Raw genomic sequence first — 26,038 nt, 5'->3', positions numbered from 1 at the left:
AAAAAAAGGCACTAAGATGTTTTTCAATTCCTCAGCCTTGGCCATAATTACTGCTCTGCCTCTTAAATTCTGGACTCCAATCTCTCGCTCCATGATTAAAACCTCCTATCCTTCCAGTTCCACTCCCATTACTCCATCTGTTCTTCAATTTAAGAAACTGGAGGGGATGGGCGCCTGGGTGGCTCAGTGGGTTAAGCCGCTGCCTTCGGCTCAGGTCATGATCTCGGGGTCCTGGGATCGAGTCCCGCATCGGGCTCCCTGCTCGGCAGGGAGCCTGCTTCCTCCTCTCTCTCTGCCTGCCTCTCTGCCTACTTGTGATCTCTGTCTCTCTGTCAAATAAATAAATAAAATCTTTAAAAAAAAAAAAAAAAAAAAAAAAAAAGAAACTGGAGGGGTGCCTGGGTGGCTCAGTCTGTTAAGTGACTCTTAATTTCGGCACAGATCATGATCTTGGAATCCTGAGATTGAGCCCCGTGTCGGGTTCGGAGCACAGTACAAGAGTCTGCTTGTCCTTCTCCCTCTGCTCCTACCCCCACTCACTCTCTCTAATAAATACATAAATAAGTAAAATCTTTATAAAAGAAAGAAAGAAAGGAAGGAAGGAAGGAAGGAAGAAAGGAAGAAAAGAAAGAAAGAGGAAAGAAAGAAACTGGACAGCCCTCCTTATCAACTCCCTTCTGGATCCCTTTGCTTCTTACAATTTTAAAGGTGTTCCATCATCTACCCACTTTTTAAACAACATCCTAAATTGTCCTATTTTGTCCTATTCCACCAGTAAGTGAAAACTGCAATTCTTGGATGAGTTGGCTTCTAAACTTGGGTGCTTAGTATAAAGTCATCAAAATGGCCCAGTGCTACTACAAATTCATGGTCTTCACCTTAGTCATGTGCATTTCTCAGCAATCCTATTAAATATTCTCTTTCACATACTCCTCAGGGGAGATTTCAAATGGTCTCCTCTTTCCTGAACCCTTCACTCAACCTTATCTCTTACTCGGTTATCAACTTTGTGTCCAATTTCAGAGAAAATCGAGGCCTTCAGACCAAACTTCACTTTCTTGCTCCTCTCCATCCACATCTACACCAGTATGTGTTTTTTTTTTAAGATTTTATTTATTTATTTATTTATTTATTTATTTATTTATTTGAGAAAGAGAGAATGAGAGAGAGAGCATGAGATGGGGGAGGGCCAGAGGGAGAAGCAGATGTGGGACTCGATCCCAGGACTCCAGGATCATGACCTGAGCCGAAGGCAGTTGCTTAACCAACTGAGCCACCCAGGCGCCCTAGTATGTGTATTTAAATTTCTCCCCATTTCAGGGAAGAGGTATTCCTCCTGTCCTTTAGTAAACACTCTATTTGGTTCCTGCATCCCACTCCCCCAACCTCTTAACTTCAGTCACCCTCCCCATCCCTCCCATGGTCTTATTGCTTCCTCTGCCTGACTCTCCATTGGGTCTTTCCTTTGAGCATATAAACATACTTACACATCTTTAAGATCTAAAAATCCAAACAAGTAACCCTGACTCATCCCTGCTTCTGCCATATATATCCTTTTTGACAATTAAGTTTCTTGAAAGGGTATTCAAATCTACAATGGGTATCTTCATTTTCTCACTTTTTGTCTATTTTCCTCAGTCCATATTTTTCTGGCTTCTGCTCTATTCCTCCACTATAGCTCTCTCCTCTTTAGGGTTCTTGAAATCACTCACCTGGTCTTTCTTATACTTCTCTGGTCACAACTGATTGGTCTATTTCATGGGCTTCTAGTCTTTTACCTGATCTTTAAATGCGTGTCCTGATTCTGTCTTTAGCCCTCCTATCACACTCTTCTGAACTAGAGATCTCATTCATAACCATAGTTTCAACTAAAATCTACATTTTGAGGACCCTCAAGTAGATTGCTCAGTCTAGATCTCTCCCCTAAACTCCAGATCCTTTGTAAACTATCAAATATCTGTACTTGGATGTTCAATACATATCTCAAACTTACTATGTACAGAATTTAGGGTATGATTTCTCCCTCTAAACCATTACCAATAGTTACCCAACTAGGAATTACCCTAGAATTCCCTTTATTCCTCACCCTATATGGCCAATAAATCCTATATAATTCTCTGATCTGTTCCTTTGGTCCTGAGACACTGAGTAAAGATTTTTCCCCCTAGAATTACACAATCTTTCAAATTTTGCCTACTCTACTACAGTCAGTATATTCTTTCTAAAATTCAAATCTTAACCTTCTCTTGTTTCAGAACTGGCTTTATTATACAAAATCCTAATTCTTTATCTTCAGATGGCATGCAAGATCCCTTATAACCTGAACCTTGCCTACATTTCCAACTCTAATCTTGTCACTACTTCACATTCCAGATACTTTCTACACTCCAGAAACTTTATTTTCTTTTTTTAAATTATATCTTTTTTAAAAATCTCTGTACTTTTTCATGCCCTGTTGTTTGGGGGTACACTATTACCATTTTTTCTTTTAACTAACTTCTTGTCCTTAAACCTCATTTCAGTGTTCCGATTCTTGAAAACTTTTCCTCATGTTCTCAGACTAAGTTAATGGTGTCCCTTCCATTGTGGTCCTATATCATAGCCTATAATCCACATCTATATCATGGCGCTTACTAATTGCACTGTAAATATATCTCCCCCATGTGCTTATGAACTCTTTGAAGGGAGGGAGCTATGTCTTTCATCACTACATATCTGGGGATTAGAGCATTGCTATTAATCAACAGTTACTGAATTAATGATATAGTTTTTAAAATACTTGTATATCTGGACACTAATGTATATAGCAATGACAATATATTTATACTGCTTTATTTGCAGTTTACAAAGTATGTACTTTGACATACATAAACCTGTAAGATTTTCAGAGGCATCCTGGAAGTTTGGTAGGGCAGGTTTTATCCCCATTTTATAAATGGGATAAGAGGTTCAGAGAACTTGGGGCACCTGGGTTGCTCAGTGGGTTAAGCCTCTGCCTTCAGCTCAGGTCATGATCCCAGGGTCCTGGGATCGAGCCCCTCATCAGGCTCTCTGCTGGGCGGGGAGCCTGCTTCCTGTTCTCTCTCTGCCTGCCTCTCTGCCTACTTGTGATCTCCCCCCCACCAATCAAATAAATAAATAATAAACAGAAAGAGGTTCAGAGAACTTAAATGGCTTTCTCAAGGTATTTCAACTAGTAAGGGGTAGAACCATGGTTGAAATTGAGGTCTTCAGAATGCTACTCCAATACAATCTGTCTTATACCAACAAAATGACAATGTCTTCTGGCTCCAAGAGTCATCAAAAGTTTCCTCACCATGAAAATGGGTATAATCCCACCCTGGTGCCATGCATTGACCACATGCTCTAAAAAAAAAAAGATTCAATAAATCCTACAGTACAGTCCTCAAAATTTCAAGGTATCCCTTGGGTTCATTTTAATCTGTGGTGGTATTTGAATATAGTACCTTTCCCTCAAAATTGGTTCCCCTTCATGTCTTATTTTTGACATGGTTATCACCTCTCTCTCACTGGAACCTGAAATTTTGGTGTTATTGTTCTCTTCCAAGACTCCAAGTCCTACTAATTCTTCAAATTCTCTTCATTTTCTTAAATCTCCCTTGCTGCAATGCTAGTTCAAGTACTTACTGCTTTGTGTACTAAAAAAAAAAAAAAAATCTAACTCAGTTCTATTTTCCCTCCCTCTTGTTTGTACAAAACACTGCTAGATTAACCTACTCAAAACTTTGGGGTAGTATCTTAAGAACTAAAAAATAAAGGGGGGGGAGCCACAAACGTATTTCTAAGATCCTTCCCTCCCTCTTTGACCATTTCAGTCTTTTACATGTCTTTCCAATCTTTGCCTCTAACTACAATTGCTCAATTTAATCAATCCCTAAAGCAAAATTAGTCTGATCGTTTCCTTAAAAAGTTTTGGTCTTCTACCTGTTAGCTTACCCAATAACTGATCCAATATATCTACTTTTTAAAAAAAATTTAAAGAGCGAGCGAGCACGATCGAGCAAACATGCGCCCATGTATGGGGAAAAGCAGCAGAGGGAGAGGGAGGAACACACTCCCCGCTGAGCAGGGAGCCCCTCGCTGGGCTTGATCTCAGGACCCCAGGATCATGAGCCAAGCCGAAGACAGATACCTAACCAACTGAGCCACCCAGGCCCCCCAATATATCTACTTCTAAAATTATTCAGAATTTGCATCATATATGGTTCCTCTTTTCCTTAATACATGCTTTGGTCATTCTGCACTTGGACTACTTTGGTCCTAAGATGCTAAATAAGGACTACCCCCCGACCTAGAATTACTACAATCTTTTCAATTTTGCCCACTCTACAACACTCAGAATTCTCTTGCTAAAATTTAATAATTAATTTGACACCCTGATTTAAGCCTCTCCCCTTCTAATATTTTGTTCTATACAATACCATGTTACATTTCAAAAACCAAGATATTGGGTCAATCTTCTATTTTAAAACCTTCAATAAATATGATGGCGGCTACCACTGGTTAATTTAAGAGAAGGTTAATATAACCTAGGAAATAAATATATCAAATGCAAAGGAAAGTCACAGTGTGCGTACTAAAATGAACATACACACAATACAGACAGTGCCCTCTAAGTGATAAAGGTGGATTCTTATACTAACAGATTCAATAATCGCAAGAGACAATTGTGTGCCACGCTATGCACTGAGGTACATACTTTACATGGACCATCACCATTAGTCCTTCAAAAACCCTGTAAAAATACTTTATTAATTCAATTTTACCAATGAGAACACTGAAGCTTGGTGATATTAAGTATCTTGTCCACAGTGAAAAGGTTATTAAGGTAACCTAGGATTCAAACCCAGACAATTGAACTCCAAAGCCTCGTCATCATCCAGAGGCAATACTGCTTGATAGCTTTAGTTTCAGCTCCTCAACTTAGTATACCAAAGATGGTTTCTAATGTCATCTCCCGCCACTCACAGCCAAGCATTTACACACTACTGTCATACAATTTCAAGCTTTTTCCCCAAACTCCATCCATGCCTTTCTGCTGCTGTTGCCTCTACTCCAGTCCTACCTTCTATTTGGAAAAATTCTACTCACCCTTCAAGCCCTACCTCAAAGCATAATCCTCTCATTGATGCTTTCTCTCCAAATAAGAAAAAGTCAACTTCTTCTTTACAGTTCCAATAGCACTTCGTACACACCTTGTTATATTATTTAGTTGCAATAATGCCTCCCCCACTAGACTGCCAGCACTCCAAGAGAATCTTACTTAATTATATCTAATTAAATTGTGTCTCCTCAATGCCTATTATGCTTTGGTACAAAGCAGGTACTCAGTAAATGTTGCACATAGATGGTCCCAATCCTCTGGCTATTTAAATCCTACCCTTCCTTCAAGGCCTCCTTCTTCCTTATATAAACTCTTGTTAGACCATTCCACTCCAGAGTCATCAGTACCTCCTGTGTACTCTCTTACTGGCTCAGTCACTTATCTGGCAATTATTAATGGCACCCACCCTTATGACATATACAAACAACATTTCATGAATACTTTTTTCTCCAAGGACTAAGACTGTTTTTCTTATTCTTTTTTTTTTTTTTAGAAGATTTTACTTATTTATTTGACACAGAGAGACACAGCGAGAGAAGGAACACAAGTGGGGTGAGTGGGAGAGGGAGAAGCAGGTTTACTGCAGAGCAGGGAGCTCAATGTGGAACTCGATCCCAGGACCCTGGAATCATGACCTGAGCCAAAGGCAGATGCTTAACGACTGAGGCACCCAGGCGCCCCTCATTTTTTTTATACTTCTGTTGTCTCCCTACAGTTTTTAGCATACAGCAGGCATTTAATAAACATTTGCTATTTGATTACTTTGATGTTCCAAAATAAATATTACATAACATAGAAGGATGCCCAACTATCTTCACTTAATTTTATCTGTGTATAAATAAACATTTTTATGATAAAATGAAGTCATCTGATTGGTACTAAAATACATCTCATTTAATAAATCAAGATTCTTTTCATCAGACTTTTCCTAACAGCTCTTGCTAATTCATTCAATAACTCTGGAATCTAAAGCTTTTGCCTTACTACTGAGCAGCTATATTTCTTCCTTGGCATTTTCCTTCTAAGATGACTTGTTACCACAATGTTCTCTCTCCTTCCCTTCCTCCCTCCCTCCCTCCATCTCTTTCTGTCTGTCTTTCTCATATACACACACTCACAGACACTATTTTCTCTGTTCCTTTGCTTTCTCTAGGACACATGGTACTGAAGATTTATTTTAGAATGCTTAACAGTTTAATGGGGGTGGAAGGAAAAAGAAAAAATCATTTTCAAGAGTTATCTTTTTAGATAGGTAAATCCACAAAATACACTTAGTAAACAAAAAATTAAAATTCAAGTTACTTTAAAATATGATGAAATAGAACTAGCAAGAAACACTGAAGTAGCCATGTGACCCAAAGACCTATGTGGGTCATCTAACAATCTGTAATGAAAATAAGCAATCCTAATAAAGCTACCTACTGGAAAACACTTGAGCCAAATGACCTCAGACTTACAAGCAGGGCAGCTGGTAAGAGAACAGAAATGAATTGCGAAGCTGCCCTATTTGAAATATATCAGCTTAAAAACTTAACACACACACACACACTCTTCAGCATTTTGGTTTAATCTGAAAGTCTGATAATTTAAGAGATAAGGTTAATATAACCTAGGAAATAAAGAAAATATACTGAATGCAAAGGAAAGTCACAGTGTGCATACTAAATTGAACATACACGATATAGACAATGCTCTCTAAATGATAAATGTGGATTCTTTTACCAAGACTAACAGATTCAATGATCTCAAGAGACAACAGAGTTTTACAAATCTGGGACCACATCTATATAGAAAGTACATTTTTAAAATATCTGGAAATAAAAGGTAGGGTAGTATCTGGATAATTCAAATCAAGTAAATTGGGGAGGGAGGGGAGGGAGAGCAATATACATAAATTCAGGGTTTTATGCTTTAATTACCCATAGCAATTTTGCTGATGTGGCAGTTAAAGCACTCATGCAGATACAATTAGCCCTTTTTCTTAGTTTGTTTGCATTTTCTTATTTCCAACTTATCTTAGCAGAAGAATAGAAAAATGTATAATGGGAAATACTTAAGAGGGCATACTATCTCATCTAAACCACTGGGCTACAGCAACTTTCAAACACAAGAATTTGACCTAAGCCAGCAGCAGCTGGAGTAGGCTCAGAAATAAAACTGGTGGAGAGCCTGGGTGGTTCTGCCTTCCGCTCAGGTCATGATCCTGGGGTCCTGGGATCAAACCCAGCATCGGTTCCATTTTCAGCAGGGAGTCAGCTCATCCCCCTCCTTCTGTCCCTACCCTCCCATGCTTTCTTGCTCTCTAATAAATACAATCTGGAAAAAAAAAAAAAAGAAAGAAAGAAAGAAAAAGAAATTGCTTTCACTAGCCAGGAAACCTAATCACTCATAATCAGCAATATGGAATCACCATTAATAATTTTAATGTCAGTGAAAAGCTAATTAAATTAATACATGAATCACCTACAATATTCCAAGATTTCAAACTTCATATGAACTTTAGACACATGATATTAAACACAGAAAGGTCTACAGCCCTTTTGAAACTATCATGACCATAAAATATAGGCCTCCTGACTAAAAAGTATAAAAGTATAAAATTTAGAAACAACAAGGAAAAGGTTCAGGGAATAAAAGACTACTTGTATTCAATGCCAACAATGGTCTCCATGATATTACTTCTATGAAATGATACAGATACAAAATTAGCACATACTAAACTTACAAGATTTTAATAAGTTGAACTTAAGTTTAAGGAGCACTGTGGTCATGTATGTTCTGACAAGGGTGTTCTCTATCATCAAATATAACATGATGGTACAATTATTCAAAGAAGGTAGGCAAGAACCCTGAAGATGAAATCCAAAACCAGATTTCTGTATAAAAGGTGTATTTCCCAGTAATTTCTGAGGAAGCCAGAAGGGAGACCCCATGAGCAGTGGAAACCAGTCTGTTGCCACCATCTCTAAACATGCGATCCTTATCAGGCATTCCAGCTGCTAACAAATTCCATAAAGAAATGAAAGTTGTCTCGGTGAAGAATATAATAAGCACATGAGATGTTACACCTATGAGCTCTATTTAACTATAATTTTCTACACCAACAAGTTCCTTTCCTATTTACCTAAATCAAATGACTTTTATTCCATATCAATAATCTACAAATGTGACCATCTTGGATTCACAACTCACCCTTAAGGGAATATGCCTTGTTTGGAATCTTATTTTTATGGTGTTAAAGCAGTACAATACAGGAAAACATTATCATATATGTAACAAAAAACAAGAAGATTCACAAGCATAAGGAGAGCACAAAGTCATTGCTCGGGAATGTGACTAGTTGTCCTATCTAATAGTAAGGTGAAAAGTGCCTCCAGGAATGAAAATACAACATGGATACAGTCAGAAAATGAAGAGGCTGCCCATGTCTCTGTTCCCCAAACCCCACAGAACTTCAGGGATTTCATTGTAGGACAACCAGTCTGAACTACCAATCTTTGTTTTTTCTCCCTTCTCTTTTTATAAAGATTTCTCAGGACAAGGATTCCATAAACTCTTTATTCAGCTCATTCCAAGGCCTGATCCAACTGGATATACTACTAACTTTTAAAAATTGTCTACACAAGCCTGGATACATATCAGTGTTATTATTAAAGGAGGCTCAAATTGAAAAATTAAAATAGGGGCGCCTGGGTGGCTCAGTGTGTTAAAGCCTCTGCCTTTGGCTCAGGTCATGATCCCAGGGTCCTGGGATGGAGCTCCACATAGGGCTCTCTGCTCGGCAGGGAACCTGCTTCCCTTCCTCTCTCTCTGCCTACTTGTGATATGTCTGTCTAATAAATAAATAAAATCTTTTTTTAATTAATTAATTAATTTTAAAAAAAGAAAAGTTAAAATTAAAAAAACACAAAGGAAAAGGCTTTCTTGTTTTTAAGTATTTTAATAGAAACATATCTGGTCAAATTTCAAAAACTGGACTAACAGTGTTTAAACATTGTGTCAGTATATTTGAGAAACTGAATGAAAACAAGAAGTATCTGGCCTTCCAAAAGAAACGTAATACAACAAAGAAAACTTTATTCTAAAATGATGTCAATTTACTGACCAAGCTACACAGTAAAGAAAAACCATTTCAGATTGTTTTTCACCTCCACATCGGTGTTTGAAGTTGATGGCTCTGTGAGAGCATGGAAATCTTAAGCAACAATTTCCCCTCAGTATTCTATTTTAAATTAATCTGCTGATCTGTTGTGGGTAAACATAAATTCTGTCCCAGCTGAGAAATATTTAATTTTTTCTTCTATGGGTGTTTGTTCGCAAGGTGAGGGGTTACCCCTTTTGGCCTTTGACCAGTGTTGGCCGGTTTTCTAAGTAAATGGTTTTTTCTATCCACAAGCCGCTTTTTTTCCTTTTATGTTGCCTTATTTCCATCTATTCGGCACATAAGGCCGGGCCCCCCAAATCCTGCCTGTCTCTTCACCCTTGTCCAATCCCACATGGTTTCCCCAGTTTCCGCGTGGAGTGACACCTGAGGGCCAAGCGCGAACCCCTGCGGCTGGCACTAACTAGGCGCGAATCGGGCTGACGGCTGTCACTGGGGAGCAGGCGTGGGCCAAAGCCGAGGTGATTTCTGACTGCTCATCGCCCGACCCCGCGTGGCTGAAGGTCTCCAAGCCCCTCGGTCCGCCCAGGGAAGCCAGGCGTGCAGCTGTCGCGGGGCAGGAAGCTAATCGCGGCCTCTGGGCCGTTTTGACAGGCCCAGGAGAAAAAAGAAAAGGGCTCAATGCGGCTAGGAGACTCACCCCTAAGGCTAGGAGACCACAAGAGCGAAACCCCGGTCTCCGGCCTGAAGGCAGGAGAGACCGTGGAGCCACCGCTACCGATTCAGCCCAGCCCAGCAGGGGCCCGCCCAGGGGCCACTCCCCAAGGGAGACAGCCAGTCACTCGCCCGCCCTTCCGGGCCTGCTCCGGAGGGGACGGTCTCCCGCCCGCCCTCACACACAGCTCCTCAGGCCAGGCCCCCAGGGCTTCGTCCACCTCTCACCTTTGACGACGCGGTCAGCCCCGGGAGGGGGCGGCGGGGGCGGGGGTGGGGGCGGTGCAGCCCGGGCCGGCTCCGGGGCGGCCATGCTGGGCCCGGGGCTCGGCTAGGCGCTGGGCCGGGCGGGGTTGGGGGCGGGGGCGGCGGCTACCAGAGCCAAGCGGCGGCGCCGCCGGGGAACATGGCGGACCCTTTCCCTACAGAGGGGCTAAGACCGGCATGCACCGCGCTTTGCGGGGGCGGGGGCGGGGCAGACTCTAGGGACCTGGGCAAAATTACTGAGGCTGGGAGAGAAACAGGACGAGGCCAAGGGATCAGGTTAAAATTCTGGGCAGGCAGAAACAATAGAGAGTGAAGAGGGCGGGCTATCTATTGCTAGTAGCTGCAGTGAATAAGTGCTAGGAAACATAACACTGGCTCTCTTGGAGCTCCCGATACAATGGGGAGACTTAAACCTCAGAATCTACTAGTAGAGAAAAAAATGTATAACAGTTTGGCTACCAAATCTCGGTACTTTAGTTGGTAAAGGACAGGAAAATAGAGGAGGCATTGCAGGTTCTAGAGAGAAGTGACTGTTCAAAATGGAGTTTGAGAAGCTGGCCCTTATGTTTGGAGCCTGGAACTGTCAAGAGTCTGAAGGTACAGAGTTAAAATATAGGTAGAGCAGAATAGGCTCCAAGGGTTCAGAATCAAAAGCAGGTAAGGGGAAAGGAAGGGATGACACCAAGAGATGTTCAAAGTGTACAGAATTCACCTGAAAAGGACACAGCCTGCCTCTCGATCCACTCAGAAAACAGAGATTTGGAAGGCAGAGGAGTATATAGAGAATTGGAAATTGGAAATTTGTTTCTTATAATACTTCACATGATACTTCTGTGCACATACAAAATCTGAGCCCAGCTGACTTATGGAAACTATAGAGATGGACCTTCATGGGAAAAAGGATTGTAGGACAAGAACTGACTGATGGTTCAATCAACAATTATTATAAGGTGTGTGTATGACAGTAAGAGATATACTGAATCGTGGACAGAGGCCAGTGTATCCACTAAGATCTATGTCTTGATGGCATAGGATCCAAGTGCGGTGAGAAATTCCTGCCCATCTTCCTGATGAATACTAAATGTACTCAGAATCTGTTCACAATGGAGGATGTTAAGCAGTGGTCCAAAGGCCTCAAAGAAAAACATTCTACCTCTTCTTTCTGTCAATCTTAATGATTTAAGGTAAAAGAGGAGTAAAAGGTAAAAGAGGAGGTAAGTGTCCAAAGGGTATTCTTTGCAAAGGGAGCCCACAAAATATCTTTTAGAGGGAGAATTTGGGAGTGAGGCAGAGGTGAAAATGGAACTTTCTGAGCAATAGTTATTCCACTTCACTGTTAACAACCACCCGATTCAAAGATTTGAGAACCGGGGCACCTGGGTGGCTCAGTGGGTTGAAGCTTCTGCCTTCGGCTCAGGTCATGATCCCAGGGTCCTGGGATCGAGCCCCACATCAGGCTCTCTGCTCGGCGGGGAGCCTGCTTCCTCCTCTCTCTCTCTCTGCCTGCCTCTCTGCCTACTTGTGATCTCTGTCTGTCAAATAAATAAATAAAATCTTTAAAAAAAAAAAAAAAAAAAGATTTGAGAACCACCAGAGAAGTGCAGAAATTCCATAAGGCAGGCAAGGGGAGGGGCAGCCATGGGAAGAGAACAGGGAAGGGATAGGAGGCATATCACAAACTTGTACATAGATCAGGAGTGAGTTTCTAAGAGGGTCTGAATCCCAAGAAAATCACCCTAAGGAGGAAAGGAGGAAGTATGTAATATACTGAGGGCCTCTAAGCCGGAAAGGAATAAGAAATATACGAGCAGCAGTAATAACAAGGAAAGTCACTCCACTTTAGGGGCCCATTGATTCCTACCTTCAGTATATTTCCTTCAATTATCCTTAAAACTATTTAGCTCCTCACCTTCATCAAAAGCCACACACATACACACACACACACACACACACACACACACACACTCTCACACTCACAGTTACATATACAGGTATGTTTGTGCCATGGCTCTCTCTAGGAGCCCCAGGCCACCAGGAATTTGTATTTTTTGCTTCTTCAGGACTTCCCCCAACCCCCAATAAAAAAGAGCAAGAGCATACAAAAGGCATTAAATAGACAAATGACAAGGAATTAAATACAACTATCTTAAAGATTTATTAATGAAAAATACTTTACAAAAACAGTATGTTTGGCCCTAAAATAGTTTAGCTGACTCTGAGGGTTTACAACAGTGACTGAGCAAGTGGCAGTAATGGCTCTGCTGCTGAGGACAGGAAGGTGTGTTAGTGTGCCTGACTCCATCTGTTCAGAAGGACAAGTGTTAATGTTGGCAGCTCTGAATTCTAGGCCTAAGGTTTGGGGGGACAGGGAAGGCCGACATTCCATAATACCTGGCAGGTAGGCTGCCCTGAATGATATGGTCAGTACCATGACCACACAGCTACATGCCCCTCCAAGGATGGGGTATGGGGAAGATAGAAGGTCAGGTAATACGGATAGGTGGATAAAACAAAGAACAGAAGTTGGCAGTATAGTAGGGAAAAGAGGATGAAGGCTCAGGTGCATGTGGGGGCATAAAGGATCCAGGAATAAAATGGTGACCCTAAGATCCTAAGGAATGGCTAGTGTCCAGGGTAATATGGATTCATCTTTAAAGTGGCTCAAATAAAACCCTAAACAGCAGTTGCTTCCTTTTGCTAGGTGAATGGAAATTGGAATTTCAAATATTCCCCTCAAGAAGCCAGGTCTTGTTAGGGGTTCCAGGTATCCCTAGGAGAAACTGCCAACTCTATGTTGAGATGAGACTAGCAGAACCTTGGAGGGATGCAGGGTGCTAACTCCTCCACAGTACAGTCTAACGGAGAAAGCTGTGGCTCCAGGAAAGGACAGAGGTAACCCTTACCATCTATTGTGCTGCAGGGCCCTTGCCCTTACCTGCTCTCTTCCAGGAGCATCCGCTAGAACAAAGAGAAACTCCTCTCCCCCTGTCCTCCTGGGCCCAGACTGCGGGGCATAACTGGTTTGCCTCCAGTCATCATCTGGGGGCATATCTACTCTTCGAGGACCAGGGACTCGAGAACCAGGAACAGGACCCAAATTCCAGGTTGACCTCAGGGGTACATGAAGACTGCTTGATGGTGGAGACACAGGGTAAACAATGGGAGGGTGAGAGGAAGAATGGAAAATATCCCCCCAGGACTGAGCATGAGGAACCTGAAGGCCCTGGCGTCTTTCTGGTAGTGTGGCAGTGTGTGTCAGCTGAGGCTTGCACCCTGGAGTACTCAGGAATCTGGCCCCAATATGCTGGCTGGTGTCTGACCATGGCCCCCAAGAGGCATCTGTTCTGGAACGATGGGGGAGACTCTGGTAGTTCAGAGTTCTTCCTGTGTACTTGACCCCCTGGCAAGTTTCACCCCTGTCACACATAGCCAGAAACTGCTGGACACTCCTCGAAGTTCCTGGGAAGAGAAAAAGAAACCAAAGATAAAGCATCTTCAGTAAACCATTCTCCTTCCCAAAGGACATTCCTGACTATTCCTCTCAACTCCCCGTAGCCATAAGAGCATACACATATGGGAAAGAAGAAGTCTAGCTCTGCTTTTAATTTCATTTTTAAAAATTCTTAGGGGAGCCTGGGTGGGTCAGTTGGTTATGCTTAGGTCATGATCGCAGGGTCCTGGGATCAAGCCCCACATCGGGGCTCCCTCCTCAGTGGGTAACCTGCTTCTCCCTCCCCCTCTGCCTGCTGCTCTGCCTGCTTGTGCTTTCTTGCTTTCTCTGTCTCTCAAATAAATAAATAAAATCTTTAAAAAAAATTCTTAATATACATCAAAATCAAGTCTCTTACCTCCAACCTGGGCAAATGTTGTCATACTTCTACCTCACTCTACTATAATTCTTCCTCCACCCCCCGACGAATGGCTCCCTAATATTACAAATATATAACTCACTGTAACAACTCTACTCTTAGAGCCACCACTCCAAAACATCACTCTGCTTTTTTTTTTTTTTTAAAGATTTTATTTATTTATTTGACAGAGAGAGATCACAAGCAGGCAGAGAGGCAGGCAGAGAGAGAGGAGGAAGCAGGCTCCCCGCTGAGCAGAGAGCCCAATGCGGGGCTCGATCCCAGGACTCTGAGATCATGACCTGAGCCAAAGGCAGCGGCTTAACCCACTGAGCCACCCAGGCGCCCCTCACTCTGCTTTTCTTAATATGTACTTTCACTCCAGTTAATCTGTTTCTGCTCACATTCTTGCTCAGTCCCTGAGATCTCTGTTTTTGTTCACACTACTCCTACCACATACACAGTGTGGAATGCCTTTTCTATACATTAATTCCCCTTTACTTAAATGAAACAAAATACATAATCTTAAAAAGTCACTTCTGTTTTGTTTTTTGTTTTTTTAAAGTAGGCTCCACACCCAGCATGGAACGCAATGCAGGGGTTGAACTCATGACCCGGAGATCAAGACCTGAGCTGAAAACAAGAGTTGGAATGCCCAACTGCCTGAGCCACCCAGGCACCCAACAACAACAACAACAACAAAAATAAATAAATAAAGAGAAAAAAAGAAAAATCACTTATAAAAAATACTTTCGATTCTTTATTTTATAACCTATCAACATCTGCAGTATACTCCTGATTACAGCTCTGAGCTCTTTAAGAACAGAGAGTTGCCTTCTTTCTCCCCTATGTTCACTATAGCATTTAGTCCAGAATAGGGTACACTAAATGTTGCCTAATGGGACAGATGCCCGTAATAATTGCCAAACACGGGGGACTACCTGGCTGCTCCACTAAGTAACAGGAAGTCCATCTATCCAGAAGGTCTGCTTATCCAAACCTCCCTAAAATGTGGACACATATCTATAATACAACTCTTACCTTCGATTCTAGAACCACCACCATACCCTGCCCCAGGGCATTTACCTCTGTAAGCCAGGGTTTCTCAATCTCAACACTACTGATACTTTGAGCTGATACTACTTTTTTGGGAGGGGGCGGTCATGGAGGTAAACTGCCCTGTGCACTGTAGGATGTTAAGCAGCATCCCTGGCTTCCACTCACTGGATGCCAGTAGTACTTTCCCTTTCCCACTGAGAATCCCTGCTTTAAGTAGACTCAGCCTCTTCGTGAGGAAGAAACATAGCAAATCTTACTATGGAGGGTGAAAGAAAGCCAGAAGGATGCTATCCACCTTTCCCAAGATTGTCTGGGTCTGTATACACCGCATAGGTATTCCATATACAAGGTGTTTCCAGGTCTCCCATTCACTCCTTGTCCTTCTAGACTATCCCTCAGCTGAGACTCAGGGGATAGTAGGAGAGAAACTAGCTAATAGAGATGATACTTTCTGTTTTGGGAAGATCCTAAAGACTTGATATTAACTCCTCTTGATCGTTTAAAAGCTTATCTTATCACAATAGACCCTGTTCATTCTCTTGGGTAGTTAGACTAAGGATCTACACCAGCCAACTATATTATTCATTATATAATGAATCAATCATTATATAATGATTCAATCACAATTCATCTTGACCAATGTTTGATCTTTTTTTTTTTTTTAAAGATTTTATTTATTTATTTGACAGCGATCACAAGTAGGCAGAGAGGCAGGCAGAGAGGGAAGAGGAGGAAGCAGGCTCGCCGCCAAGCAGAGAGCCCGATGTGGGGCTCGATCCCAGGACCCTGAGATCATGACCTGAGCTGAAGGCAGAGGCTTTAAACCACTGAGCCACCCAGGCGCCCCGACCAATGTTTGATCTTAAAGTGGTAATTCATATCCCCTTACTACCTATCTTGGGACTCCACCCTGCCCCCGTATGTGTACTGATTTTCTCTTTCTAGGTTGTCTCTAGAAAGGTACCACATTATGGCACATGATAATTAGATTTGGGGAGAGTTACCTGGGGGTCTATGGGGCTCCCCTGCCATGCTGGGCATCAAGACATCTGGGGACAGGAACTGTGGTTGGGGTGGGTACAGTTGGGGACCAAGGAGAAACACAGGAGGGTCATGGATGACAGGGAGGGAAGAGGAGCTGGAACAACGGTGCCCGGTTTCCAAAGGCTTTTTCCTCGCGTTTGATGAATCCTTATAGTGAGACAAGACAAAAAACAAAAAAACAAAAAAACATAAAGATGAGGATTAACACACAGTCAGATATGGTTGGGTAAACACAGTGAGGCAAGCAGGGAGAGATGGAGGGGATTAGAGTACCAATATGCCTAGCTCTGTAGAGGGACCCAATTTACTCAGTCACTCTTTCCATCAGCCCCTCTAGGAATATCCCTAGATGGCTAGGAACTGGAGACATGGAACTTCAGATCCTCTTCCATTAACCTGTCTCTCTCATAGCCCTCATCTTCCCAACCCTACCATCTAGGTCTTTGGCAAACTCTTTAATGCTAACACTAGAATCAGGTTGAGATAATAATTTAAAAATAGAGAAATAAGAAAAAGAAAAGAAAAATCAGAAAGCCCAAGACTGAAAAAGAAAATTCTGTACACTTTAAATACTGGGAACTAAAAATGTATCTCCCTAAATGTATAATCAGGAATTCTACTACTCTACCTTCTCTCCTGTCACTGCTACACTCCAGTCTTCCGCCACTCAAGTTTGTAATCACTGATGCTTGTGTCCTCTTCTGTACTCCACTCATCTCATTTTCATGGCAAAGTCTCAGAAATATCCCCTTTAACTCTTAAAACACTAATATGTCCAAAATCAAACCAACATCCTTCCAAGCTGCACCTCCTGGTACCACATTTTCCTAAGTCACCTAGATTCAAATGTTGACATTGCCCTTACTTTTGCACTTCTCATCCATGATTCCATTAGTTGCCTTTGTCAAGAAATACTATTTCTACCTACAGTTTTTATATTTAAGCTCAAGCAGACCAGGGCAACAGCCTCCAATCTGATCTTCCTATCTCCAAGCCTGCTACTTCCTTATTGTGGCCTGCAAGTTGCTATGTGCTAGCAATGCTGATCTTTCTCACTTTATCTCTACCATTTTTCACTACAACTTTCCTAATGTTCCTTCAAACACACCAAGATTATTCCAACTCAGGGCTTTTTCACTTAACTGTTTCTGTTAGCTGGAATAGTCTTCATGGCTCACACCATTATATCACTGAAGTCTCTGATCTAATGTTATTTTCTTAGAGCTGATTTCCCTCAATAACCACTGAGAATAACCACTATTACCTCTTTAGTCTTTCTCCCCTTGCTTTGTTCTATTCTTCTCAATTATACATTGTTTGGTGTTTACTTGTTTATTGTCTTTCTCCCCTGGTAGAATATATTTCTTTTTACTCCAGTATTCCTAGTACCCTCAACAGGACCTGGAACATTACATGCACCTAACAAATAATAAATCAAATAAAATAATCTACATACCAGCATATCTTATTTCCCAACTAGGTTGTAAGCCAATCAAGGGCAGAATTATTTTATCAGGGCATGCTCATAGTACCTACCACAGCATGGTACATTATAGAGACATTTACCATACAGCCTAAGGACCAGGTGCCAATCCTCTCAGTATGTGACATAGCCAACTATTCCTTTCTCCTGCACAGAAGAAAGTGATGCCACACTTTCCTAGTTTCCCTTTTATCTCTCTGGTCCTCACTCTTTTAAGGGTTCTTCAGATGAACCACTTAAATATGATACTCATCAGGGATATGTCCTGGCTTCTCTCCTCTTTTCACAATATTCTTTTCCTCTTTTCAATGGCTATGATTCTTGAATCTTGATTTCAAGCTTTAAAAGTGTCACATCCAGGGGCGCCTAGGTGGCTCGGTGGGTTAAGGCCTCTGCCTTCGGCTCGGGTCGTGATCCCAGGGTCCTGGGATAGAGCCCCACGTCGGGCTCTCTGCTCCGCGGAGGGCCTGCTTCCTCCTCTCTCTCTGCCTGCCTCCCTGCCTGCTTGTGATCTCTCTCTGTCAAATGAATAAATAAAATCTTAAAAAAAAAAAAAAAAAGTGTCACATCCAAAGGCCTACCAGATATCACAAGCATAATATATCCAAAATTATATATCTCTTCCCTCAAATACATCATTATCAACCCGTAATTCTTGGGTTGATTCCTCCATGATTCTCCTCTCCATATATCCAATCAGGCACCAAATCCCAATGATTTTCACTTCCTCTTTGGCTCTCCAACATGTCCATTTCTCTCTATCCTCCCAAACTCCATACGGTGGTTCATGATATGACTCTTCTTTATATTCTTTCCAGTCTCATTTGTCAACACTGTCCTTCCCTCCCCAGAATTTCATTCTGCATACCAAATGAGTTGCTTTTGATTCAGTGAGTATCTGCTTCAAGTTCCTTTACCTGCTATAGTTGCTTTACTTCCTTCAGGAAGCTTCCTTGATCCCTCAAATCTGGTTTAGATGTCCCTTCTATTATGCTTCCATAGCATTAAATCCTATCATATTATAATTATTTATCTGTCTCCCCAGGTAGACTGTAAAGGCAATGACACCAGGGACTACATCTAGCTCACCCACCACTGTATCCCCAGCACTTGGCACAATACCTACAACACATGCCCAATCAGCATTTGTTTTAAAGAATGAATCAGTGAATTAATGATACATAGAAGTCAGGAGAGAGGAAGTCAACTCCCTAGAAAAATAACAATCTGCCATTAAATTCACTAACAGTACATAAGAACAAATGCTAGGCAGAAACAACCACCTATCCCAAAAAGAATGGCAAGGTGTTTAGAGTTGTTTAGGAAATTTTGAACAATAAATTGGAAAAACATGACTGTTACTTGGGAGGGAAACTGGATCTGAAGACCTAGTAGGACAGAGACTTAGTTTTCACTATATATCCTTTACACCATTTAATTTTTTTATCATGTATTTAAAACTGGTTTTTCAATTCTTATTGAACCCACCTGGTGAACAAGCTTTAACGCGCTGGAGCTTTGCATCCTGACCTCCATTGTAATCAAAACTCAACTTGCCTTGGGCAAGTGTTTGGAATTCTCAAAAGGATAATTTATAAACCCAGTCACTGAAAATATTTGAGTTTTTGATTTCTGCTGACTTCGGTGTCCCTGTCCCTTTCACCTACAGATCACTGCATTGATTCCATATGAAAAGCCTCGAGGACGACTGTTTTATATCACTTTCCTTTTCTTGCTAATGCACCTGCTTCATTTTAGCATGAAAGCATACCAGACCCCACTCAATCTTATACTGGAATGGGGAGGAAAAGGCAAAAACAATATCCCAACCCATGTCTTCCGTTCTTCCCTTGATTAGTGCAACGGGTTTTGACCCAATCAGCAACCATTGCTTCTGAGACTCAAGGCTACTAGGCTACTAGGACTCTTTTCACCCTAGGGAACCCTATAATATACCTTCCATAACTGCTATGAAGTGACATTCCCCTGGGCTCCAACAAAATGTGTGTCAATAAAGTAATGACTGTGTCATCATTTTTGCTGAATGCACATGGCCTTCCCCCAAATTACAACTTTTAGTTTCCCCTGCCCCTCTACCTACACTGTATTTTTATCTTAGCAAAAGAAAGAGGGTGCTCTGAATAGACAGACCCTGATTCTACTTACAAAACTGTGGGAAGAGACTGGAGCCTCGTCCCTCTCTGAGACAACGGTGCCACTGAGACTGCGTGAGATGCGGTGAAAGTTCTCTGCACCGTATTGATCATCCTCCCCATATTCCCTCCTGGGGCCTCGGCAAGGTGCAGCCTTCAAACACACAGACACACACAGGCAGACACGAAACACCAGACCTATGGTTTTCCCACAGACCCTGTCCCCAGGGGTATGGGAGAAAATAGGGTAAGACCTCACTACTAGCAACCTGAATTAGATGTATTTGAAAGGTAGTGGCCATGTGGCAATCTCCTCTCATTTAAAAGAAGTCCAATCATAGACCTTGTTCTCTTCCAACAGCCCCACATTACCATGCTCTTGCCTTACCACCAACCCTACCACTCATATCTTTCCACACTTCCTTTCCCAACGCACCACCCCATGCCAGCACTGTAGGACCTGAGGCTGCTACCTGAGAAGCAGAAGCAGGCACTGTGCTGGTTTCATGGAGACTGTGCTCCATTTCTGCTGTTGGGGTCTTTGAGAGACCAAGGCCAGGGGCTGAGTGCAACCTCCTCCCCACACCATCTGCAGAGCCTGAGGAGGAAAACATAAATACAAGTTGAAGCCATCTCTTCTCCTGGAGCCTAACGTCAGCCTGACAGTAAAAAACAAAAAACAAAAAACAAAACCAAAAAAACAACCAACCAAACAAACAAAAAACCCTCAGGAGTTCTTTTCATGAAATAACAAATATGTATTCCTGAAATGAATAGAGATGTGCTCCTGTAACGTAGAAACAATTTCAGAATATGGATAGTTTCCTATAGGCCAACAAAGGTCTCAGGACACAACAAGCCTTGAAGAACTTGTACAGAAGGGGCTCTGTAGAAAGACAGCTGAATGTCCCATCTTGCCTCATTTCAATTTTTTTCAATTTTTTAAAATCAGCTTTGCTTCTGTCGGATTTGTGCCCAAGACTTATAATATATACAGAGGAAACTGTCTAACACAGTTGTTCTCTAGAGTGTCTGTGATGACAAAGGGAACATTATCTTCAGTCTATTTAGAAATTGAGATGAATATAATAATCATTTATCAAACCTCCTCATTTTATATAACAGGAAAATGAGTTCTAGGGTTTGAAAGGTAGTAAGTAGCTTAATCAGAATTAAAATTCAAGTCTCTTGATTTCACTTCCTATTACTATGAGCAAGAACTCTTCAATGACATTTTGAATGTATAACACCCTTTTATTTCCCCATCAGATTCTCTCAATCATTAACTGCTTAAATTCTAAACAATCACTAAATGCTTATCTCTTCCTAAAAATTTTGCTAGATTATTAAGAACTGCTCCAAACTGGATATGTGACTCCCAAGGGGCTCGCCCCAATACAACTAATTAAGCCTTCCATTCTGAAAATGCACATGCCCTTGACCTACATTTAATGTATGTCTATCACCAATTCACATCTTGATTTGATATTTTGATTCTAATAAATGTATCTGGCTAAAGAAGGATATTCCTGATGCCAAGCTAAAATATTATTTTTAGTATTTTCTGGTACAGAAGTTCTAATACCACGTCAGATTCATCTAGGAGCTGTAAAAATACAGATTCCTCTATCTCTCCACAGCCCTGCTGAATCAGAATCTTTGTGGTGAGCCTGGGAATACTTATTTCTAAAGGGCTTCCTGGAAGGGCACCTGGCTGGCTAAGTTACTGGAGCATGTGACTCTTGATCTCTAGGTTAGGAGTTGGGCATAGAGATTATTTAAAAATAAAATATTTAAAAATAAATAAAACAAAGGCTTCCCCCAAAAAGTATAGGAGAATATCCCCAAACATTATTGAAGGAAATTTGAAATGTTATAGTCCTCCTAAAAAAACCTGTTTAAAAATATCCATTAAAATTGAAAATATGATTTACCCTTTTATCCAACAACTCTACTCCTAGGAATAAGAAACAAAAATACCAGTTTACAGAGGCATTATTTGTAGCGGCCAAAAAACTAGAAATGAAGTAATGCCCATCGATAGCAGAATGACTAAATACACTAAGATATCTCCAATATCAAATATGCCCACCCACTCACTAAAAAGAATGAATGAGTTAAACTAGATGACCTGGAGGAATTTTCATGAAGGATTGTTAACTTAAAAGGAAAAAAAGAATTTGTAATACTATCCCGAGGCAAAAAACCCTACTGTATATGTAGGTCTACATAGCATTATATGAACAGAAAAATACAGAAATATGCACATTATATTATTCCCTAGAAGGTGGAGGATAAACGGTAGGAATTTATGTAACAGGAGGAGAAATAAATAAGAAAATGTCTACAATAAAAACAGCATGTGTGCTGTCATCCCATTTATAAAAATTATTTCTCTGTTTTTTAAAAAACCACTCCTTGGGTGACTATTATGGGCAGCCAGATTTAAGAATTACAGCTGTAATCGTTAGAATGTGATGTTCTTCTAATAAAGTCTGATTACTAGACAAGGAGGCGGCTGCTGGAACCTCCTGAAGGGAACAGGCTGATTCTTTTAAAGATACTTCAGCAGAGGTGAAGATGGCTACCTGTAAAGAGTACTGTTGAGGGGATATATGGATTTGATAGAAGACAGAGTTAGGATGATGTCTATTCATGGATCAACAGTTACAAGAAGAAAAACTACTAGACATCATACACTTCCCGATATAAGAAGAAATACAAAGTAGGGCACCAGGGTGGCTAAGTGGTTAAGCATCTGACTCTTGATTTCAGTTCGGGTAATGCTTTCAGGGTCCTGAGATTAAGCCCCCGTGTTGGGGTCCCTGCTCAGCGGGAGTCTGCTTGAGATTCTGTCTCAATCACCCTCTGCCCCTGCCCCCTGCTCATGCATGCACACACACTCTCTCAAATAAATAAATAAATATTAGAAAAAAAAAAAAGAAATACAAAGTACCACCTCTAAGATATTCTTATTAACAAAAAAGAAAAAAAGAAAGAAAAGAAAAAAAAAGAAAAGAAAACACAACGGAGGGTTGTTTGACTAGAGGAGCGCACAACTCTTGATCTTGGGGTAGTGAGTTAAGCCCCACATTGGGTGCAGAGATTACTTAATAAAATAAAACTTAAGAAAAAAAATTGAACCTGACTTTAATCAAGCCTCTACCCCTAAACTACCAGATTACAAAAAATTGGGTAGAAGAACACGTTTTAAAAAAGAACATGTTTTAAAAACTACTAGAATATAATTAGTAAAATCTAGAATGTGGACTTGACAAATGGCCAAATTTCCCCTTTGACAAGGGGGAAAAAAGACAGGAATTTTATAGACTAATAAAGCCTTGAAACAAATCAACAAAATGCAATGTGAAGATCTTGTTTGAATCCTAATTTGAAATAAACTAACTATGAAAAGGCATTTATGGGACAATTGAAAAAATGTGAATACTGGCCAGTTACTGTATTACATTAAAAATTATTGTTAATTTTTTAGATATAATATTATAGTTTTGCCTTATAAAAAAGTATTTCTTAGAGATGCATTCCAAATTGTTTATGCATGAAATAATAAAATGTCTGGGATTTGCTTTAAAATAATTCAGTAGAGGGGTACCTGGCTGACTCTACACAACTTTCCCCTGCACAATTCTTGATCTCGGGATCATGAGCTTGAGCCCCATACTAGGTACAGAGATAACTTAAGGAAATAAATAAATAAAACATTTAAAAATAAATAATTAAATAAATAAATAGTAAAATAATCCAGTAGGGAGAGGAAATGTAGGGGGAGAGGGAGGCACTATAGCTATATCAGAATTAGCCATATGTTGATAAATGGTTAAGATAATCACTGCGGAAGCTAGTGATAAGTACTGGCTTATTGGAGGACTATTGTAACATTAACTCATTACTCTTGAATGTATTTGAAATTTTCTATAACAAAAAGTTATTTTTAAGATGATGTCTGCCTAACTTCAAAATTCTGTGAAATTTAGAAATATATGTCAAGGGCAATGTTTATATAATTCTTTAGAAACTATAATGTCAAAATTAGGGGCACCTTGGTGGCTCAGTCTTTAAGCATCTGCCTTCAGCTCAGCTCATGGTCCCGGGGTCCTGGGATCAAGCCCCACTTCAGACTCCCTGCTTGGCAGGAAGCCCACTTCTCTCTCTCCCACTCCCCCTGCTTGTGTTCCTGCTCTCTCTCTCTCTCTCTCTCTTCAAATGAATGAATGAATGAAATCTTAAAAAAAAAAAAACTATAATATGAAAATTAATCTGCTCACAAAACACCATATACTATACAATTCCATTATATCAAATGTCCAAAACAGGTAAAACTATAGACAGAAAATGGATTACAGATTGCCTAGGGCCGGAGGAGAGAGGGGTAAAGGGAAATGGGGAATGACTACTAATGGGTACTGGGTTTCTTTTTGGGGTGGTGAAAACACTTTAAAATTTTTATTTATTTATTTTAGAGAGAGAGAGCATGTGCTGGACAGGAGGGAGAGTATAGAGTGGGAGAGAATCTCAAGCAGACTCCACATTGAACACGGAGCCCAATGTGGGGCTTGATCTCATAGCCCTGAGATCATGACCTGAGCTAAAATCAAGAGTCCAATGCTTAACCCACTGAGACACCCAGGTGCCCTATGGGGTGATGAAAACACTTTAAAACTGATTGTGGTGATGGATGGATAACTCTGTGAATATATTTAAAAAACAGAATTATACATATTAAGTAGGTGAATTGTATGGCATGTAAATTATATATCAATAAAGCTTTTTTTAAGTAATAAGAGAAAAACAAATATTACATGTCTTACTTATATGTGGAATCTAAAAAGAGACAAATTACTGAAACACAGAATGGTAGTTAATAGCATCTGGACGATAGGGAAATGGGGAGGTGATGGTCAAAGGATATAATCTTCCAGTTATAAGATGAATAAATCCTGGGAATCTAATGTACAGGATTGTGACTGTAATTAACAATATTGTGTTATTTACCTGAAAGTTGCTAAGAGAGTAGATCTTAAATGTCCTTACCAAAAAAAACTATAATTTATCTGTGGTGATGGTTGTGTCAACTAACATTATTGTGGTAATCATTTCACAAGATACATGTGTCAAACCTTCACACTGTACACCTTAACCTTATACAATGTTATTTGTCAATTATATCAATAAAGCTGGGGTGAGAAAGTACCTTGGTACTTAAAAAATGCTTTATGATAAGATAAAGAGGGACTCCCCCAGAGATATATTCTATCATACAAAGATCCTAGTTGACATTTCCCTTCATTACCTACTTCCTGATTTATTCCTCCTGATCACTTCTTTATGTTAAAATAAAGGCTAGTTTGGTTTGACAAGGATTTTGAGGACTGACTCATCAGATGGATTTTTTAAAATTAATTTTTGTTCCCTCTTAAGCAAAAGACTAATGTTTAGTAGGTACTCTTTCAAATTGTTTTCAGAATCATAATTTTCCTGAAGGCTAATTTACCAGTACATATCAAGAGATTTATAAACGTATATAACCTTCAACTAGTTATTATCCTTCTGGAAATTTATTCTGCGGAGCTAATCAGAATTGTGGCCAAACACTTACATATAAAGATAGTTATTATCTATTTATCTAAAAATTCGAAGTACATGAAGTATAGTAAAATGGTTGAATGTATTACAGTATATTCATATGCAGCATATTGCCAGTCCTTAAAAGTAGTTTTTTCAAAGGGAAAATGCTTATGAATATAATGTAAAAATATCATGAGAATAAACCACATACATATATTGCAATGATTTTGTAAGAATAAATAAATATATCGTATATATGCATAAAAAAACAAAGCCAGAAGTAAGCTAATGGAATTATGAGTGGGATTATCGATGATTTTGTTACTTTATGTATTTTCAAAAGCATCTACAATGAAACATTTCCTATTTTAGGTAATGTAAGTTTTTTGTTTGTTTGGGATTTTTTTGGTAATATAATTGCTTGACATTCAGTTAGTTTAATTTTAATTGCAATATATTCTTTTATTTGCGTTTATTATTATGCATAAAATACTTGACATTTGTATATTCTTTCTCCCTCAGACAGAAAGCTAATTGAGGTAGATATTAACTTTTCCTCATTCTTTGGAATTTTTCCCATACTACTCTGTCCTGTGTACCTAGGGAGCACTTAATAAACAGTACTGCAAAGTCTACACTATGATCCATATCCTAAAA

The 26,038-nt window shown here is 40.3% G+C and overlaps 2 protein-coding genes across 21 annotated transcripts in view; both read right to left on the bottom strand.

The window, feature by feature from the left end:
* Positions 1 to 10,301, bottom strand: part of PPP3CB (protein phosphatase 3 catalytic subunit beta) — a 54,282-nt gene extending 43,981 nt beyond the window's left edge. For 6 of the 7 annotated variants that reach the window (XM_032840448.1, XM_032840456.1, XM_032840464.1 and 3 more), the window contains exon 1: positions 10,170 to 10,300. In XM_032840448.1, the coding sequence (XP_032696339.1) occupies positions 10,170 to 10,254 (85 nt within the window). In that variant the 5' untranslated portion in view covers positions 10,255 to 10,300. Of the gene's footprint in view, positions 1 to 10,169 lie in introns of all 7 variants that reach the window. The other variant, XM_032840482.1, reaches the window with a different exon arrangement.
* A 2,038-nt stretch (positions 10,302 to 12,339) lies between these two features.
* The window catches only part of USP54 (ubiquitin specific peptidase 54), a 116,289-nt gene continuing 102,590 nt past the window's right edge, over positions 12,340 to 26,038 (bottom strand). For 9 of the 14 annotated variants that reach the window (XM_032840316.1, XM_032840307.1, XM_032840301.1 and 6 more), the window contains 4 exons: positions 20,269 to 20,393; positions 19,809 to 19,949; positions 16,120 to 16,306; positions 12,340 to 13,667 (listed from right to left, as the gene is read on the bottom strand). In XM_032840316.1, coding sequence (XP_032696207.1) covers positions 13,108 to 13,667; positions 16,120 to 16,306; positions 19,809 to 19,949; positions 20,269 to 20,393 — 1,013 coding nt within the window. In that variant the 3' untranslated portion in view covers positions 12,340 to 13,107. Of the gene's footprint in view, positions 13,668 to 16,119; positions 16,307 to 19,808; positions 19,950 to 20,268; positions 20,394 to 26,038 lie in introns of those variants that run through there. The other 5 variants (XM_032840343.1, XM_032840374.1, XM_032840399.1 and 2 more) reach the window with 4 other exon arrangements.

This window comes from Lontra canadensis, unplaced genomic scaffold (genome assembly GCF_010015895.1).
Source record: "Lontra canadensis isolate GAN:19392208 unplaced genomic scaffold, GSC_riverotter_1.0 scaffold3, whole genome shotgun sequence".
Lineage (NCBI taxonomy): Eukaryota > Metazoa > Chordata > Mammalia > Carnivora > Mustelidae > Lontra > Lontra canadensis.
This window is presented reverse-complemented; position numbering and strand designations above follow the sequence as displayed.